At 35.3% G+C, this 19,651-nt stretch overlaps 1 protein-coding gene across 1 annotated transcript; it reads right to left on the reverse strand.

Annotated features, from left to right (window-relative positions):
• Window positions 1-123: 123 nt before the first annotated feature.
• LOC113502950 (cuticle protein 16.8-like) lies at window positions 124-17,048 on the reverse strand. The gene is made up of 4 exons (XM_026884712.1): window positions 16,971-17,048; window positions 3,949-4,138; window positions 2,020-2,217; window positions 124-1,448 (listed from the first exon to the last, which is right to left on the reverse strand). Exons 2-4 carry the CDS (start codon window positions 4,136-4,138, stop codon window positions 1,285-1,287), a joined length of 552 nt encoding a protein of 183 aa, XP_026740513.1. The 5' UTR covers window positions 16,971-17,048; the 3' UTR covers window positions 124-1,284.
• Window positions 17,049-19,651: the final 2,603 nt, after the last annotated feature.

Genomic DNA, 19,651 nt, shown 5'->3' on the forward strand with positions numbered 1-19,651 from the left:
GTATTCTGCAACTAGTCGACTCAAAGGACCAAATTTTTTTCTAACATGTCTCAAAGTGATATTTTTAGATTCTGAAAAGCAAGATTTTATTATGGGGACGAAAGGAAATTAAAACAAAGCGAGAAAAATTAAAACTATTCCTTTTTTATATTGAGATGTTTTCGTACAAAAAAACATTACAAAAATACAAAATTTATTCTTAATACATACGAGTACTAGAAATAATATCAAATTGGTTTTTTAATATGGCAATTCGAGCGAGAGTATTATTAAAATACTTATATTTAATATTTTATATACAATCTTACATATAGTTGGTATTATTCACAATGACGGGTAACTATACAGTATATCTTTTCTCGTTTTAACAACAGATGGCGTTAACATCGATTTAGGACCCACTCCAAACATAAAGATTTAAAATGATGTGTAAAAAGAGTATTTAGTAACTAAAAAAATATCGAAAAGTGTAGGTACTTATATAAATAATTAAAAATATGTAACAATTTTGTATTAGAGTATCACTGCAGTCGTTTTATCAAATATGGAAAGCGTTCAAGAATTATTATAATTAAGTACTAATTGCCGAAGCAAAGCCTGAATGTATATTTTAGTTTTAATTGTCACAGAGATTGAAGAAGATATGCTTTAGATAAAATTTCAAGTATAGGTATGTGGTAAAATTGAGCAAATTTGAAGATACTTATCACAGAAGCAAAACACTTATAAATATCATCATCTTTCATCGTTTTCAAATACCAATAAATGCAATTCCAAGTTGCGGTAATTACAACCAATCACATTCAAGACATTGAGAATTGTCCTAAGTTTAAAGCTATTCCATATTTGATGATCATGAAGTCATTTTTCTGCCTGTTCAAACACTATAGAAAGCTAGAAAAAGTGCTCAGATTGTATAGTGGCTCTGTGTCCATGTTAAGCACGGCATTAACAACTTTTTTAAATAAATAAGTTAATCTAGATTCTGCTTTGTAGCTTGAAATGGCTTGCTAGAAACGGTTGCAATAAAGTCGTCTAGACAAGTGTATTACTCGTGTACTTTAAAATAACAAGTCAAAATCACGCAACTCTTCAAAATATGGCCATTTTCACAAGCGCTTAGATTAGTTTATAGTTCGAGAAGTTAGTGATATTATTGAGTCTTAAGAGCTGAGCTGAACTTGATACAACAACAAATGATGCAAATGTGATAATTTCTAGCTTTCTATGCATCTGGTGTCAGAACAAAGGCTGGGAAAGTCTGTGGATGTACCGGCTGAAGTCCTACTGTCCGAGTTCCTGCAGGTGTTGTTTTTCCTCCTCCTCCCTGAGCAGAGCCTCTCTCTCGGCGGCGATGCGCGCGTGCTGCTCCGCGATCACTCGGAACAGCTCGGCGTGCTTCACGCGAGCCGCGGCCACTGCTTGCGTCTCGCGGGGAGACGAGATCACTGGAAGAGAGGAATCATGGTGTAAAGTACAGACTGCATGGATAGCCGAGTGCTTGAGGTCATGACGCCAAACCCAATGTGCGCGTCGTGTCCCGCGTAAGAGAAGCATTTGTGTGATCCACGAATGCTTGTTCTGAGTCTGGGTGTCTCTGTGCATGTGAGTTGTATGTTTGTAAACCCCCCGCGACACAAGGATTAAATTCCTTACTGCGGGAGTAGTTTTTTTTAAGAAAAAAAGCAAGGTATTAATGCATGAAGAAATTAGTTGCACTCATACTAAAGTATAAATAATCTCATAAAAGGAGCACAAGCGATGGTCTTAAAGATCCAAACAGCCCCAAAAAGTAAGCAGTTCTAACTGTAAATCTTTTGTAAAGAATATAATAGCTTGCAGGTTGAGATGCATCCTTTTGACTTAGGTCTCTGCTTGATAAATGCATTGCGAATCCCTGAATTTAATAAACGAAACTTTATACTGGGCAGATAATGGGGCAGAAAGATCCAGAAAACACGAAATAAATGGTAACCAGGAATAAATTCTAGTAAATGTTAAAAGTTCAACATTGCTCACGTTCAGGGTGTGGGTTGGCGTGTTCTTCAGCGATCTTGGCGTAGAGCTGGAAGTGGCGGTCCTTGGCGCGCGCCACGGACTCGGAGTCGCTCGGGTGGTCCGGGGGCGCGTCGCTCAGCACCGGGTGGAAGCCCTGCTGGTCCGCCACGTAGTCCACCGTGCGGACTTTGTGCGACGGGTCTACGTAGGAGTACGACCCTGAAAAGTTAAAAAAGATCGAATTAATCATTAAAAAGAAAGAAAAGGTTCCGATTTTTTTACTTAATTTTGTACTTTGGTCCTTATATATTGATTTTATTGTAAATAGGAAGAATATATTTTACCGAAAACCAAGTGGTAAATGGACAAAACAATAAAATACGTTCTCAATTGTTTTTTGTGGATCGAAGCACCAACCATTAAATATTATTTACTTGTGACGTAAATACATACATTTCGGGTTTTAAAAATAAACATATGTAAAAATACCTGATCCGTTTAGTAAATAGAAAAAAATCTGTCTAAGAATACGAAATCTATTCATACAGCTTACTAACACTACGGCGAATATCAAACAAACGGGTCTTGAATGGCAATTATATACTCTACTATAAATAAAGCTAATTGGTCTTTTGTCAGAACATGTCTCGACTTTACGTACGTGAACAGAATTATGCGTTAATAAAATCTAGATTAAAAGACAGGTGCACACTACCACGACCTCTTGAAGTATTACTTTTGTTTCTGAGAAAGCGAGACGAGACTCTACCACGTGTATCGCGCTATCCCACTTACACGGTTATAACAGCCCAATTTAAGAGGTTATGGTAAGAAAAAGCTGAGATTTCTCTTCCTTATGGGTGGAGACAGATCAGATTAGTATATTAGAGCAGGAGTATTTACGCAAATTCCTTGTTAATATCTCGTTTGAAAGTAGTGTTACTTAATTTGTTATTGCAACAATGTATAGATGGTATCTATTGTCGTTGGGCGGTACCTGTTGGGCTATTTAATCCGTTTTAATATAATATTACGAGTGTGATTGCTTTTTACTAATAATTACGTTGCTTGTTTATCAGTTTTTTATAAATGTATTTGATATTTTTGTACACACAAAGCAGTAAACACAAATCATAAAAGAGGATCTAGAGTGCTGCTATTTTAAAAGAAATTCCTACCAAGTGGTTCTTACATTTTTACTTTTTAGCAGAAAATAACTGTTGTCTCTCATTAAGTAATGCTAAATGAAACTATTATTAAAGAAGTGTAAGCGATTCCGTCAGCTTCCATTCCTGAAGCTAGCTGATCTTCAGACTAAGTAGAAACAGTATGTAAATTCAAATAGTTTAATTACTTATTATTAATCTTTCCTTATTGCCCATAATAAGATATTTTGTTGTGATGTCTGCAACATTTTCACGCTTGTTAACATTTTTGTATATCCGAGTAATGAATTATATTGACCTGTTGTAAAACTGGTTTCTATCTTATTTGCAAAGGTCACACAGACAAAAAATTGATTAGAACATTCATAATTTATGCAAGAATTAAATGTGTGGTGAATTTGTATCAAGATCAAAATTACTTTAAATTTTTGTGGTTCAGATATAAATTTATTTATAAGTATAAATAAATTGTTGCTATCCAATCGATAAAAAGAAGAGATTTCATTATTTACAGCACGCATATATCTGAAGTAAGGAACGTATGAATAAATTTAAATAATTAGATAAGAACTATAACTATTTGGTGGTCAAGCGTATTTTTTCATAAATTCAGGTGTTTTCGATATTTTTAGGTACCATTATTCTTATATATTTGATGTTTTTAAACAGCATTACTGTAATTACTCATATTTTTAATGCAAATTCTATTCAAAGCATGCTCATTAGTATATAAAAATTCTTTCAAATATCTTCTCTCTCCCGTTATCTACGTATCTCCCCTCACCTTTAACGACTCCACTTCCATCGCTGACCTCGGTGTGCTGCCTGTCGGCGTGTCCGGGGTACCGGCCGGCGGTATACGAGAACACGTAGGGGTGCGGCGGCGGCTCCGGAGTGCTGCTGCCGCTGCTCAGGTGGGACACGTCGCAGCTGGCCAGCGCCAGGGTAGCCAGGAACAGCGTGGGGCACAGCATCTGGAAATATAAGGAGCTGGTGAGATGTTGGTATGTGTTGTGGTTTTAAGGCATTTTGATAGATCCTACAGATTTATTTTTCTTTATTTTTCTCCCGCGCTAAGTAATGTTATTCTTGTTTGCGGTGGGATTCACAAACATTCAACTCACATGCACAAAGATTCGGGACAAGCAATCGTGGATCACACAAACGCTCATCCTACGCAGTGATTGGACCTACGTCACGTCGCGCACATTGGTTTTCGCGTGGTGACCTCATACTATTGGCTGTCCAAGCAGTCAAAATAATGTTTTGGTTCCAAAACTTGTTAAACATTGAGTAGTTATTGAATATCGTAATCATTATCTTGAAGTTTTTTTGCTGAGCTAAACGGTCTCTGTTGATCATTTATAATCATACGCTAAGTAACGTACAAACATCCGAAACTGCTTTGGCTGACATCAGCTGAGATGGTGATTACGATTATGTTAGTTATTAATTTTTATTCGTTGATAAGAATTCGTTTTTATCAGATCCTTGCGACTCTTTACGTACCTATATAATTGTAGTATGTCACGTTTAGGTGGCGCCCTGGCTGGTTTAGATTAACAAATTTGCCCAGGCCAGACAAAGTTTGACGGTGATACATCTGATGTGTGATATATCTTCAGTTTAAGGTTTTACCACCCAAAATATTTATCCTCAAATCCTTCAAAAATCATCTCTCTAATACACAAATGAGGTAAGCAACATTAGAGGAATCTCGCCAGTATAGGCGAGTTGGAAACCAGTTCCCCTGACCTTTGCGGCGCGATGCATGCACAGAGCGGAGAGGCGCGAAAAATTTGGATTTATTGTGTTATTTACTTGTTTGACTGAGTTCGTTCATAATATGACAAGCGTGGCGTTCTGTGATTGGGGTAATAGTAAGATGAGGCGTTACTTCAGTATTATAAACTAATCTATGTCATACTAGTTTTGTAAGTGCGTTTTGGTCTGGTCCGAATTGTCTTTTTACACTTACATTTTATAAAAAGACAATTGTGACCAGATCCACATAAGATAGCAACTTTCCAGACAATAAATTGGTCTATCTAGCAAGACATCATATCTATGTCAGAAAAAAAAACTGTTTTCTCTCATCAATTCCAAGAGTTCTTCATCACTTCAAAATCAAATTAAAAATCAAAATTAAAAACAAAAGTGTTTATTACAAAAGGTCGTTTTCCAGGCACTTTTAAAACGTCATAAATGACTTAAGGTGCATGGTTCCAGACTGTCACTCCTATGTAGAAGAACCGGCTAGAACCTCCATGCATACCCTTATCTTAGTTTTAATGCATATCCTTATACCTTTGTGTTTCCACCATCATTTATTAATTGATGATCATTTTAATGGTTTCTCGGTATTATGGTAATGTTGCAGGAACTGCGCGGTATGTAGTCATCGTCAGATTTAGAGCCTAATAAATATAATTAATTGTTAGCTTGTTTGTGTCTTCATGTGTTTGATACTTAAAGGTTTCTTTAAGTGATCATTATTTTGACGGATGTTATTTTATGCGTAATTAATGAGTAGTTTACTAAAGTAAACATGTTTTGGTTCTTCACGTAATTCTAGATTTTCTCGTGTATCTTATGTTAATTCAATGAGATAACCAATAACCAGATTTTGTGTCGTTCTGAATTTATGTATAAAACAATACTTAGAACTTGATCCATGTAGTTGGCTTGTAAAGTTTAATAAGCTATTATCAAGTGTATATCCTCTCACACTATATCACATATTAGGTATATTAAATTAAAATAGTTTCTCAAACTCGATTGATAGTGGGCAGCCTTCGATGTGGTAAACATTTTGACAGTTGTAACCTTAACGCGGGGATTTCCTCCATTCCGCTGGCGCCAGAGACATTCCAAACACGTTGCTTTTTATTGTTTTAAGGACATTGCGTTTAAAACAATATAGTACTTTATAGGAATAATGTGCAACGAGTGACATTTATTATAAAAATAAAAATCGACTGGAGGCTCGACCAGTTCCACAGAAAACCCGATTTTCATATATATTTACTGCGTAATAAATTGCGTTAAATTGACTCAATTCATATCAGATTCTACGACTTTTGAGGACATTTGCCCTTTTTGCAGGTGGTATTAAAAAGTCTTGCACCTAATATTGAGAATGAGTGAGGTACATCTTACTGACAATTGGGCGCCGTATCGAGATCAGTCGGCCAGGCCGGCCTTGACCGGCGCGCACGCATGGCACTCACTTTTCTTCACAGCCCGATATAAAAATAACTTTGAAATATATTTTAACAAGTTTTGGACACCAAGTAATAATAGTCGACAACATGCGAGTCGCAGTTTTGTAATACTTAGTACCAAACTTAGTTGTGAGTGCTTGTACGAAATTAGGTGCTGGTGGTTTGGAAATCAGAGGTTATATAAGTACATAAATCGGGATTAAGAATGATAATAGTGATTATGGATAAGTTCAATATTCCTTTCATTATGATTGCCGAGATTAGATTATCGATCCGACATAACCCATTTATGAAAATCATTGGTGATTACCCAACAAACAATTACTGAGATACAATCTACAATTTGGAAACAAATAGATGTAAATTGATAACACTTTGAATAAACACTTTCTAGTCCCATAAAGAAGGTGTGATTTAGTACTGTTGAAATCCATATCATTCACAGAGACCATATAATACAACATCTTAACGTTGTTTACTATCCATTGCTCTCTTCAGATAATCTATTAGATAAAGTTACGAATAAACAGAGCGATGTATATAGAATTTGGTAATATTATACCGATCGATCCGCAGGTTGTGTGTAACAATTGTGTTTTGTATCCGGAACAGATCGCAGTCTAGGCAGTTGTGTTGCGCCACTCGACCGAGATACACGCTTGCTATTGAAATTGTTGGCGAATCGATTAGGACCACCTGAGACTGGTCTCTCACTTTTGTAACTCTATAGAAGATCTGATTTGTTTAATAGATTCGAAACAGCTGCTAAGGGCTACAACAACAAAACATTTAAGTTTGACATACATAAATGGCTCTTGGTAAAATTATTTCAGAAAAAGTAAAGAAGGCGGCAATGATGCTGCCAAAGCTACCAAAATTAAACGCTAGCAGCCTTTTTTAGGTTAATATTTGAAGGAACAACCTGAACTATGAGAATAATGTAACTAATGAGACAATATGGGTTCATTGAATTGAAAAGTACATTTTAAGACCCCAAAGTAATAAAAACAGTCTTCAATTCAAATTATGGCAAATTGCCGTCTTTCCTACCACCTCCTCACTGTGTAACCTACCAGGTTAATTAAAGCCAGGCATTAGGAATCTGGGGCAGCGGGATTGTCCGAAGCGATTACCGTTGCCCCGGTACACGATGAGCAAGGCAACGGACATGGGTGGGTTTTAGTCAGTAGGAGTCTGGCACTCCCTGCCGCTCAACCCAAAGCAGGAGTTATTTGACGGTTTCCCTCCCAAAGAAAGACATTAAGAAAAATTGCAGGTCAAGTGGTCGGCTGGTGAGAGCTCTGCCCACCCTTTGCCACAATTTACGAAACGAACCAGTTCTGGTACACATTTAGAACGGATATCCTTATGAAATTATGATTTAGCAACTTTTTGGTACTTAATGTGGAGCGTGGGATTTTTGCACAATGTTGAAAATGTTATGGTTTTGAAGCCCAAATAAGTTTTATAGGTCTTTTAAGTTGGAGCTTAAGCCGGTCCTTATTGTAATCAAATTTGAAATTATTATGAGGACATCATCTTTGGTTAAGTTTGGCTCCAAGTCTTGAGAAGAGTCGTAAAAATTTTGTCCAGCCTTACTAAGCGATGAAAGTAGGTACTCGTCAGACGATTCGACAGAATTGTGTTTTCACATAAATGGATTGCCGGGATCGAATAAGTTAAGTGTAACACTTGATTGATAAACCAGGATCAAGTAAAACGAGAAGACGATCACTGCATGGCTTAGTAATAGGGATGGCAGAACAAGTTGTCCATTTTTTGTTTTTATCAAAACTCTCTCAGTTTCATCATAAGTATTAGTAGAGTGTTACAAATAAAAATCACATTCGTCATATGTAGTTATAATAAGTAGGTTTTTATCGCGACAGTTTTTCTGACGGCGGCCTGGCGCCGGTGTTTCCTAACAAAGCGACCTCTGAGAAACAAAGTCAGGGTCACGCTCTCTAGGTAATTGATTCGAGTGTTATTTATTGTTTTAATTATATGCAAAGGTATTCTGAGAAGGTTTCTATGCTATAAGTGGCAGGGTTACTTCAGGCAAGGCATCAAGTGTAATTTGACATACAGTCCAGTTTGCCGTTCGCCCGAGAAAGGCATTTTTTGGAGCCGACACTAGTCGCGCGATCCCGATAAATACGTGTGAGTTAACTGGTATTGAAGTCAAAATTGTATCTATTACTTCAAACCAACATTGCTGCTGCTTTCTCAACATTTCACTCTTTTGACAAAATAAAATGCCAATCGATTAAGCCGATTTGAGTAACCCTGCTTGAGGCTACGATCATAAATTGTATTTAATTACTAAACTCAAATGAAAAAGTAAAGCACTAATTATTCCAGCCTTCAGGATTCGAATACATTTTCAGGCATTATTCAGCATTTCGACAGCCGTTTAATTAGGCAGACATATTGTTTTTATATCGTTTAATAAGTTAATTGTGTGTGTATCGTAACATTTACGTGATATACGTGCACTCACGATCGTAAACCCGTTCAACGTGTTACTTATGATTGAGTTTCCTTGTTTTTTTAGTAATTGCTAATATCCGCGAATGCGCTTAGTATTTGATCAATCATAAATATGAATTGTGGTTTGGTTTTGGTATTCAGATACTACTGTAAATCATTCTCGTGTCATTTTTGTAAACCTTCTCTATACTCCCAAAACGAATAGCTGAAATATGTTAAAATATGTTTTTTATTTACTTTCGCTTCATTTTTAACGATAGTCAATTGTTTTGCCGAAACACCAATCCAGTGTAACTGTCTCAGTTGTAATCATTGGTAACTATTACATCCTGGCCCAATACTCTGCAACTCCTTGCAGAGTATTTCAACATGACTGTGCATGACTGCATGTGTGGGTGTTGAGTTTGATCAGAATAAGTTTTAGCAAAATTTTCATAACTATAATTTGTTAATTTGGCCTTATTACGTGTGTATGTAAATCGATGACTAACTACAAGTTAAACATGTGTTATTCATGACTGGTGATGAATAGCTCATCCTACTGTTCGCGATGGGCGGAACAATACATACTGACAGACAGACAGGTGGGCGAGCCCACTTTCTATGATTTGTTATGATTAGTTTTAGTGTTTACTATGAGAACACGCTAGAAAATTGGCCATGTGTATCTTGACATCAATTTCCTATCCTATTTAACTGGTAGACTTTTCGGTGTCGCAAATTTTCGACTTCTATAAAAACAAGAAAAATAAAAGTTTTCTAAAATTTTTAATTCCTCAGTTCTTTTTAGATGTTGGTCGTCATTTCAAGTTGAAACTAATGAAATACTTTGTATAACTTAACCACATGACCTAGAAAGGAACGAAGCTTTGAGGACAAAAGGACAGTATTGTGGGCAAATTTCCAATATACAAGGCTGCATGCTACGCCAGCATATAATGGAGGGCTTCACTTTTGAATTATGTGTAGTGCAGTGTGCAAGACATTCTAAGAAATCTATTACTTAGAAATCTAATATTCCCTCATTCTTCTGCTTGGTTTCTTTCTGGTTACAGCAAAACATAGTGCAGGAAGTTTCTTCCCAGAACCCAAACCCATGATGCCTATACACACATACCAACCCCAAGTTGGGTCACAGCATTCAGATAACAAATCAATTTAATCATACTTGCAAACTATAAAGATGTTAATTGATAACTACACAACTATTCTTAAATGTATTTAATTAAACGACGAGTGATTATCGCATAAAACTAGTTTTATGAGTTGCGACAATCAGCTCTACGTGAGCTTTATTTGCATTACTAGAATTAAATACATTATTTCGACATAATAGTTGACTAATAATAGATTCATAGCGAACCCGACGTGTAGAGTGCCTCAAACAAACGCATTCAATTCATACCCATGTGACTTTTGCAAACCTTTATGTATTTTATAAGGTATTCAGACACCATGGTGAACGAAAACATCGTTAGGAATCCTTTATCAAAATTGCAGGAATCTCAAATCGCGTACAGAAAGGGGCCTGTGCCCAGAAAGGGAGAGCTATATCGATAGTACAAAGAACAGTAGAATTTAATAAAGCAAAGTTATCCTCTGCCTAGCCTTTTCCCAACTATGATGGGGTCGGCTACCAGTCCAACCGGTTTCAGCTAAGTACCAGTGTTTTACAAGGAGCGACTGCCTATCCGACCTCCTCAACCCAGTTACCTGGGCGACACGATACCCCTTGGTTAGACTGGCTGTCAAACTTTTTCAGCTTCTGACTATCTGTAACGACTGTCAAAGATATAGGAATAACAGCCGGGACCCACAATTTAACGTGCCTTCCGAAACACGGAGGAACTCGTTATGACAAAGATGGTCACCCATCTACGGACCAACCGCGTCAAGCATAGCTTAACCTGTGATCGAATCACTTATGCGGTTATAGCTTAGCCACGAGCTCCTCCTGTTAATTTTATATATAAATATAAAATAATATAATTTGTATCCAATAAATAAGTTGAGGTAATTCAACAATCCATTACAGCTACTACCTAACATACACAAAAACACACAATAAACGTTTTGTGTGTGAGAAACTAGCTTATGAATAATATTCAATGAACGTTACTTAGTTCCGGCTACACTGCAGTGCAAAAAAAGCGCGCACAATATAGTTGCAACACGTATAGATGTTATCGTGGCGTTGCCTCACGCCGCGCTGTTGGGCAACGATCCGCTCCGACAGACAATTTTGCGCATCATTTGTGGAGGGCTCATAGATAATGTATCTATGAAGATCGAAATCTAAGATGGACAGACTTGGTCAAAGAGGTAGTCTAGGTTGTGAACAAAATCTTTCAGAACTTTAGAAACAGAACTGCAGAACTTAGACAGAGAAACACAAAAGATCGCTGAAAATTTTTAAATATGAGTTGTTTTGTCCTTAAAAAAATAAAACAATATTTTTTCGGCAAACATTGGACACTGGAAATTCTCTTTCATCAACTCGGACAAAATGTTAAAGACAACTCTCGGAGGCTTTAGATTTTAAATATGCATGTTAGGGAGTTATTAGGTAGAATAGAAAATAAGGGATGTTGGAAGATTAAAACTGAGAATATTAAGTTCATAACATGCATGTAAAATTACGCAGTTTATAAATCACTAGTAATTGTCAATGTACTTTTGTCGGCGGTCTATATCAGTGAGCTTACTATTCAAGTAGCGTATTTAGTTCATGATCTACATGACAGATGGAACCTGCGGCTATAGGTGGTTTCCGGGAAACACACAGTATTAAAACACATTACTATTTGTATGATGTTTTCTCCTTGAGAGCGAGAGAAAGTATTGCAATCGAAGCTTTTCGAATATACAAAGTATACGGTAACGTAGTCGACAGGTGCAAAGGAATAATAGAAAAAGGAAAATTGTGAGCGTAAACGAAGATGATCATTGAGTATTACAGAAACTGTTCTCGAACAAAAAATACTGGTTTAATAATGATAAGATACAAAATGTGAACAAGTAAATTAATTACTGCTACTTCCACCGGTTGTATATTTCCACGGTGCCTTCAGCTTTTATTTCCACAAAGACTCCAATCCTAAAGACCTCATAACATCTTAATCTTTACTCAATCCCACACTTGTGAAGAATCTTCCCATACTCATTATCAAAGTCCTTGTGGAGAGTCGTGAGTTCGAGCACGTGCTTCTATAATTACACGTGCTGTGAGATGCAGATAATGGCAGGAGCGCCACCTGTCACGTGGCGCACGAACTTGAGATCATGATGGTGTTACACCATCACCATCCTCATGGGGATTATCATGACATCACGCATCGTGTGGATCGTGTATGAGTTATAAAGAACTGCTCTGAGAAATTTATTCCTTGTGTCGTGGGGTGCTTTACAAATCGAACCTACGACGGAACAATCGACTATCCGTGCCATCAGAAGATGGCTTGAAACTTGTCATAGCGATTGCATCAAGCAGTTCTTGTACAGACCGTTGTGTGGTGCAAAGATGCTCATGTGCTCGAATGGTCTCCTATTCAGTATATTGGGTATGAACTTGTATGATAATTTTAACGATATATAAAATAAGAGAAACAAACATCCACACGTAAAAACTTTCGCATTTACAATATAAGTAGGATTAAGACATGACTGTCGGTCTCAGACCGCTTGGCCCACCAGACTAGACATAGGCTGTATAATTTCCATGAACAGAGATAAAAGAATCAATTTACTAACCAAAGAAAGAATAAAATAGTGCAAATTCTATGCATTTTTGGATTTAAGAAATAAATAAAATAGATAAATCCGGACTAACAACCCTACTACACAAATAATGATCAAGAACCTATATTTATGACCACTAAAACAAATTGCCCCTCGCTGCTATTCGATAGTGTTATTTAATTTTACATCATTCTTGTTACTAAATGTTCCCACGCCTGCTCGTACCTACACGTTTACTGTATGTTTCGCTTGATCGGGCGTTTTACTAATGTATATAATTATTTGAATAAATAATATCCTAACACACGTACTTACATAGTCATGTACCGACTTTAATAAAGACTGACTTGACATTTAAAGAAATGGACAATAAACGCGCTAAATAATAAAAAGGCCGGTTTTTAAATTTCCTATATATGGGATTTCTACGAAAATGGATGAAATAATAAAAATTCCTCAATTTCTTCCGCCAATCATTGAAGATATATATCCCCACAAACAAGTTGTTGGGCCAAAATTAGCATACCTCACATAAAATATAGAAAATATTTGAGGTTAGCGCTCTCTGACAGGACAGACCTTTACAGGTTATTACAAATTAAGGTGACATTTGAGAATATTAGCAATGACCTCTGAATCTGTTATGATATTAGTCCTTTAGAGGTCTTCATAAATTGGCATTTGAGTTTGCCTCTTATTACCTAGTCCGGTCTCGTTAATGATTTTAAAACCAATAATTTTGGATGTTGAAGTTTCGGACCCTCATATCTTTCAGGTAAACACAAATTCGACCAAGTTTTTGACCATTAATTTTAAACCATGATATCTTTTATAATATTATTTTTTTCTGAAACATATTATTCGTATTGGGTATGGCTTTGACTTCCATACTATGTCTACAGCTAATCTTCTTAGTAAATATTTAAACGCATACAACATATGATAGCAGTGATGATATACTAAACAAATTTGCTTAATTAAATGTTTCTTCCAGTCTTTATTAAAGTTTACCAGAAGAGTACAAATTTTTATTAAAGTTTTGGCTTTGACCAGTCGAAAATTCCTAAATAGCTGAATGCAAAAAAATAATTTGAACGGTAATATTAATAAGATGTTTTTTTATAATATTTTAATGTCTAAAACTGATTCCTATATTGAGTTCTAGGATTCGTGTCTGGCTGATGTTTTGCACATTAATTGAAAGTAAATCGAATGACAATAACACCTGTGGATGGCGTAACCGATTACAATCATAAAATACAAATCAATCCAAGAATTATTAATTGCCTAGAACCGGATTGAATGAGGAAAGTAATACTAAGTTAGACAAGATTTTCCAGGCGCCAATATCTTGAGAAAGGCGACACTATGGAAACGGGTTAGTCGTGCAATTCGGTGCAATGGCTTTGCATAAGTTTAGGTCTGCGGTTTAAAAAGTATGCTTGTAAAATGAACTGCGAGAATGAACATCTGAGGAAAATACTCACGGATTACTACATGCTAAGAATACCTGAGTTAAAGAATAGTCTGGTTGGTGTCTACATTAATATTTTAATAATCGCAAATTCGGAAGATGTTGCAATTACTTTGACCGTTTCGGTAAAAACGGGCACACAATTTGAAACAAAAAAATGATAAAATAGGAAAGAAAATAGAGGAGGGGGAGATAAAGCTTTATTTTGCAGTGGAACGGAAAAGGAGAAACTTCTCCTTTTTCTTTATCCATTCCGTCTGTTCCACTGCACAGAAAAGTAGAAATAGGCCATTAAAGTGTTTGAATAAGAGTTTTGGTGTGACGTTTTGGTATGGATACCCCGGGCACCGTTTAAAAGTCACACCTGACAAGAAATCAAGCATTTAGAGGGACCCCGAGAAAGAAAGGATAAACGTTTTGGTTGTTCAAGTGGAATTTGGACACATGATTGATAATCAATATTTTTAATTTTCGCAAACTTTGAGTATCTCTGTTCTAATGCGAACAGTGTGGTAACAAACCGGATGCGTGTCTCACCTTTACGTAAACTCGTGCTTTCGACCTTGACAGATGAGCGATATTCACTCTTCGATCACACATTATTTATACAAACCTGTCTGTTTTTATACGAGGCATTTATTAAGCAGATAAAATCTAGGATTGCTACATTGCTGCGTTTGCGTGGTCGGTCATGTACCCGAAATTAGCGAAGAAACTAAAGTCGGTCTACCGACAAGTGACTAGTATAGTATTTGATAAATGATGAAGGTTATTATTATAATTTAAAACATTCAAATTTCTTTAGAAAATAAATACTGATGTTCATTAAAAATTAACGTGATTGGGTTGTCAAGAATTGTTATTTATAAAAAGACGAGAAAATAATGCCAAACTTTATACTTGTGCTATATATTCTATTTGAGCGACTGCAAAACGAAATAGGTGTGATAAAAATTATGGTAAACACATACTCGTAATATAAAATAAATACTGCCCATTGCATACTTATCTTATAAACTTATAGGGTCTACTTTAAGCAAGTGTGGCTATATATCATCACCGATTAAAATCAGATGTGATGTGTTGCAAGTGTTGCAACTCATATTAAACTAGTCTCGCTATTTCAGACTTTACCTAAACTGACTTATTTATTAACGAAATTTTAACCCATGCTCTGACTTATAGTTTCTTGAACCAATCTATTTTGCCGGTTGCCAAAACTTTTGTGTTAACATGAGGTTATTTATTGTTGGATTCATTTGCTTGTAAACGGTAAATGTCTATTTAAAACTCAAGTCTAATTAGTGATAATTCAGTTACACCAGCACTCTGTTAAGAATCTTCACGTGCCATTGAAAACACCACATTGGTATTTACGTCAGATGTCAGAGTATCTTTGGCATTAGCTTGGTTCGAATCACCACCGTCGCGCATGAATCCGGTCACTGAACATTAGGGTCAGTACGACATTACGTTACATAGGCACTAGGACTATGCAATACCGGCTAACATTCTTGTATATGAGGGTGGTAATCTCACAAATCACGCTATTGTGATTCCGTGGTACCACCATCGGCAACAGGCGCGTTGTCTCTCGCTGGATACAATCTTCCAGTAAAAGGGGTGGAGTTGTGATGGCCAGATATGTAGAATAATGTAGCACTGTGAGGAATAAAGCCGATAGCGAAGTTGTTTTGAAAAAAAAAACGATTCCTGCCCTAACGAAAAAATGCACAACTCACAATAAGTATTCATGAAACATACACTAAAAGGGGATAAAAAAGTAGGTTTGGCGTGGTGACCTATTCCATACGGCTATCAAGAAGATCGCATAAATATATATATATATATAGTGAGAATAAAGCAAACAGGATTAATTACCACACAAACTACTTACTCACAAACAATTACTTGCACCTCTACAATAAACTACAGAAAACGACCATCACTTCGATCAATCTCTACGTTCGGATCCACGCCAGTCTATCACTTTACACGCAGTTAAAGAAAGACAAATAACACAAAATACTAATGATGAAACACGAGCGAGAGACAGCTGTTAGAGAGACAAAAAACGTTCACGACGACCTTAAGGTCAGTTATTTTGAAAGAATAAGTGCTAAAGTGTCATGTTCACATGTCATAGTGATAGTGGCAATGCGGTTAGACACAGCGGCTATCACCGTCCTTGAGGTACGAAGTTACAGAGTAAGGTCAGTGTGGTTAGACAGAGACTGTAACACGTTGCGATGAAAATAATTGGAGGTAATTAATTCAATTAATATGAATCCAATCAATCAATTGATTGGCGGAAATTGGATTACGTCAATTACTTTTGATGTAAATTAAATTGATCAATATCTGGATTAGCTTTTCCCATTTGCTCAATGTGAAAATGTTTCTAATTAGGATCTCGAAAGTTTAAAGTATGAATCCTTCACTTCAATTATATTATCAACAATGTTTTCTTGAAGTTCAGATTTAAAAAGTCATAGTTCATAACAATTAACTGTTATAGAAATTGAAGGGGATGACAAACTATCACCTTATTCACATGACAAGAAATAAATTTAATTCAGCTAACAAGGTAAAATCTAAGAAAACTAACGTATATAAATAACAAAGTATTAGGTAATTAAAAAGAAAAATAATGTTCATCAATATACTTAGAGGTGTATTAACATGAACACAAATTAACTAAAACCATTTTAATAAAACATTTAAGTTAACAAGCTGAACTTTTCAAAATTAATTGACATTTATCATACGAAAATCATTGAAAACGTCCGCAACTTGGTATTAACTTAACCATCACATATACAACAACACACCTACCTGAAAAAGATAACAAAACAATAGTAATAATAGAAAAACACTCACTTTTTTTTAATTTCTGTGACCGTTAACCACACAGGTCCGCTCAAGTGAACGCACGAAACTGACTGACCGAACTGCGAGTGAACGCAATTCACTTCGATATGAACGGCTCTTGTTCGAGAAGGTTTTACTCACAATCTTAAGTTTTGTTACTCAGGTAAAGGAATTTAGCCTTTACGTGAATGGCATTGAGTGGAATGGATATTAAATTCGAATTTGTAGAGTTGGAGTCGTACTACGGTTGCGAAACTCACTTGAATGCTTTTGTTATTGCGAGTTTAGAATGATTTGGGAACCTCTCACTATTATCTGAATGTTTTAGTCAGTAGTATTTAAAAAAATAATGTTTATGAATTGATATTAGATATCATAAGGGAGTAGAGCCTGGCCAATATTGCCATTTTGCCATATTTGCAAGCAGTATTACAAAAACATTAATTAAAAAAAAATACCCTCCAAATATTCAACTAGTTGCAAGCCAATGCTACCGCTTTTCTTTAAAAGGACATTCTTACATTTTAAGCGGAATATTATTGAATTTTTTAAAATAAAGGCACTCTACACTAATTCCACGGAGGCTTACAATAAACCTTTATACAATCTATATGCTTATTGTAGTTCGTTTTTTAGTAGAGATTAATTTACCCATGAAATTATGATTAGGTGTGCATTTATTTAAAAAAAATATACTAGCCTCCTAATTGACACGCAAAGCAACACACAAACGCACATGAAGCCATTAATACCATAATAAGTGACTTCAATATCACCGTTCGCGAAACCAGTGACTTCTCTCCTCGTAGTAGTGGTCATCTACGTCACAGTGACGTGTTACGCATCTCGGCGGCCTTGTCTCCGGGCGCGATCCCGCTCCGCTACCATCACGAGTCTTGCATCATGCCACTCATCTCCATGTGCGAAGCCACCAGCTTCCTGGAATGCATGGTAAAGGTCATGGCTTCTGAGGTTAATCTGGTGAACGGTGAAAAATATGATCTAATCGGAGGTAGGTACTTAAATTGTTTTTAGATTATCGAGTTTATGAAGGTTGTCTGCTTAAACTGTGATGGGAATTTAGCTGACCAAAAGTAGCTAGTTATTTACTCAAAGAAGTGCCTATATACTGTAATTGAAGTATTAAGATTTATTTTTTGTATTCTGTGTTATACTCTGTATCTTAAACAAAAACTTAAAATTGTTGACTAAGTAACAAACTTTAATAAACTTAGAAGAGCCAAAAGTAAAGCAATCTTAACTATTTGAGGAATATTCTACACTATCCAATGAATTTCCGAAGACAAGCCTTTGGAGCCATGGTCTTCATGTTACACGTGAAATATGATGTTCAAACATTTCTGCTTATACCTTTTAAATAATAATCGTGATCATGTAGCTCTACAGCGCTGGTCACGGAGAACCATAGATAATACATATAATACTGGTATAGATGAGACACTGACAGATCAGTTCTTTTTTTCACTACTTGCCCTGTAAACTAGATGGCGCTAGCGTCTGTGAAGCGATCTATAGCTATATGTATGTATGCACTCATCTACATAATATCTATAGGTTGCTATAGGTAGTTACGCATAGTACAGCATTTTTGCCGTGTATAAAATGTACTAAAGAGAAAAAAGAATACAACAAAAATATAAAGATTTTTCTTTATTTATAAATACGGATAATTTATACAATTTATTAATTAACGTCTACAACGTATTGAAATTAAACCACTTTTACTTTGACACATTTTTACTATTATAATTTACTAAGTAATATGATTTTCTGTAGAAAAATTATTCTCTAATAAAATCGTAATATGGTTTAATTTCATTGGCTAACATTCATAATACACTTATGGTATATTACAATCACCAATTAATTCACATTAATAGAAACCATTTTTAAATTATTAAGGGTATAATTGAGAACCTTCTATTTTATTTATCGATGTAAATAAAGTAGATGGTTGGAAATGGCCACCCATCAAAAATCACATGATTTAAATCAATCAAATCATTTAATTAACAATAAGGTTTTAAATATCATTCACATTATTTCCTTTTTTTATGAATTTTATAGAAATTGTATGCTTGTAATTTAAGTATCGTTATTATCAAAATCAGCAATTTTTCCTGTTAAAATTCTATTTACACCCGTACACCAACTATTTACAATTAAGTTGATGAACAAATTAATTATATAATTAGTTAAAATCAATTTATGTTCATCGCATTGAATAATTGAAAAATCACATCTGCAATTTATAAAAAACACAATTATTATTTTTTTAAGTTTATTATTTCGGGCGATCAAGTCTCAATCATAAAATATATTTCATTAAGTAATTTAATAAATGAATCACATGTGATTTTTTTGTATAATCAATCATGTAATTAAATGCATTAGGATCAATTTCTTGTTGAAGTAAATCAACAATACAATTACAATTTTTAAATATATTAGATTTAGTTTTTTTATTATATATCCAGGGTACATATTTCTTCGCTTCCGAATGCAAAATCAAATTACTAAAAATAATTTGACTCATTGTTGAAATTAAGGAATCAACTGCAAAATCAGAATCTAAATCATCAGATTTTATAAATCATCATATTTAACTGTTTGAGACCCATCTTGACTTTTTACAATTTTTTCAAATTCATAGAATTTTTCGATTTAAA

The sequence above is a fragment of the Trichoplusia ni genome, chromosome 18 (assembly GCF_003590095.1).
Source record: "Trichoplusia ni isolate ovarian cell line Hi5 chromosome 18, tn1, whole genome shotgun sequence".
Lineage (NCBI taxonomy): Eukaryota > Metazoa > Arthropoda > Insecta > Lepidoptera > Noctuidae > Trichoplusia > Trichoplusia ni.

Bases quoted from the DNA above. Each gene is read 5' to 3' on its own strand.
- LOC113502950 (XM_026884712.1), bottom strand. From the start codon at position 4,138: ATGCTGTGCCCCACGCTGTTCCTGGCTACCCTGGCGCTGGCCAGCTGC. The intron at 2,218-3,948 runs GTGAGGGGAGAT...TTAACTTTTCAG, and splicing joins TGGAAGTGGAGTCGTTAAAG to GGTCGTACTCCTACGTAGAC. The intron at 1,449-2,019 runs GTGAGCAATGTT...CCTCTCTTCCAG, and splicing joins CGCCAACCCACACCCTGAAC to TGATCTCGTCTCCCCGCGAG.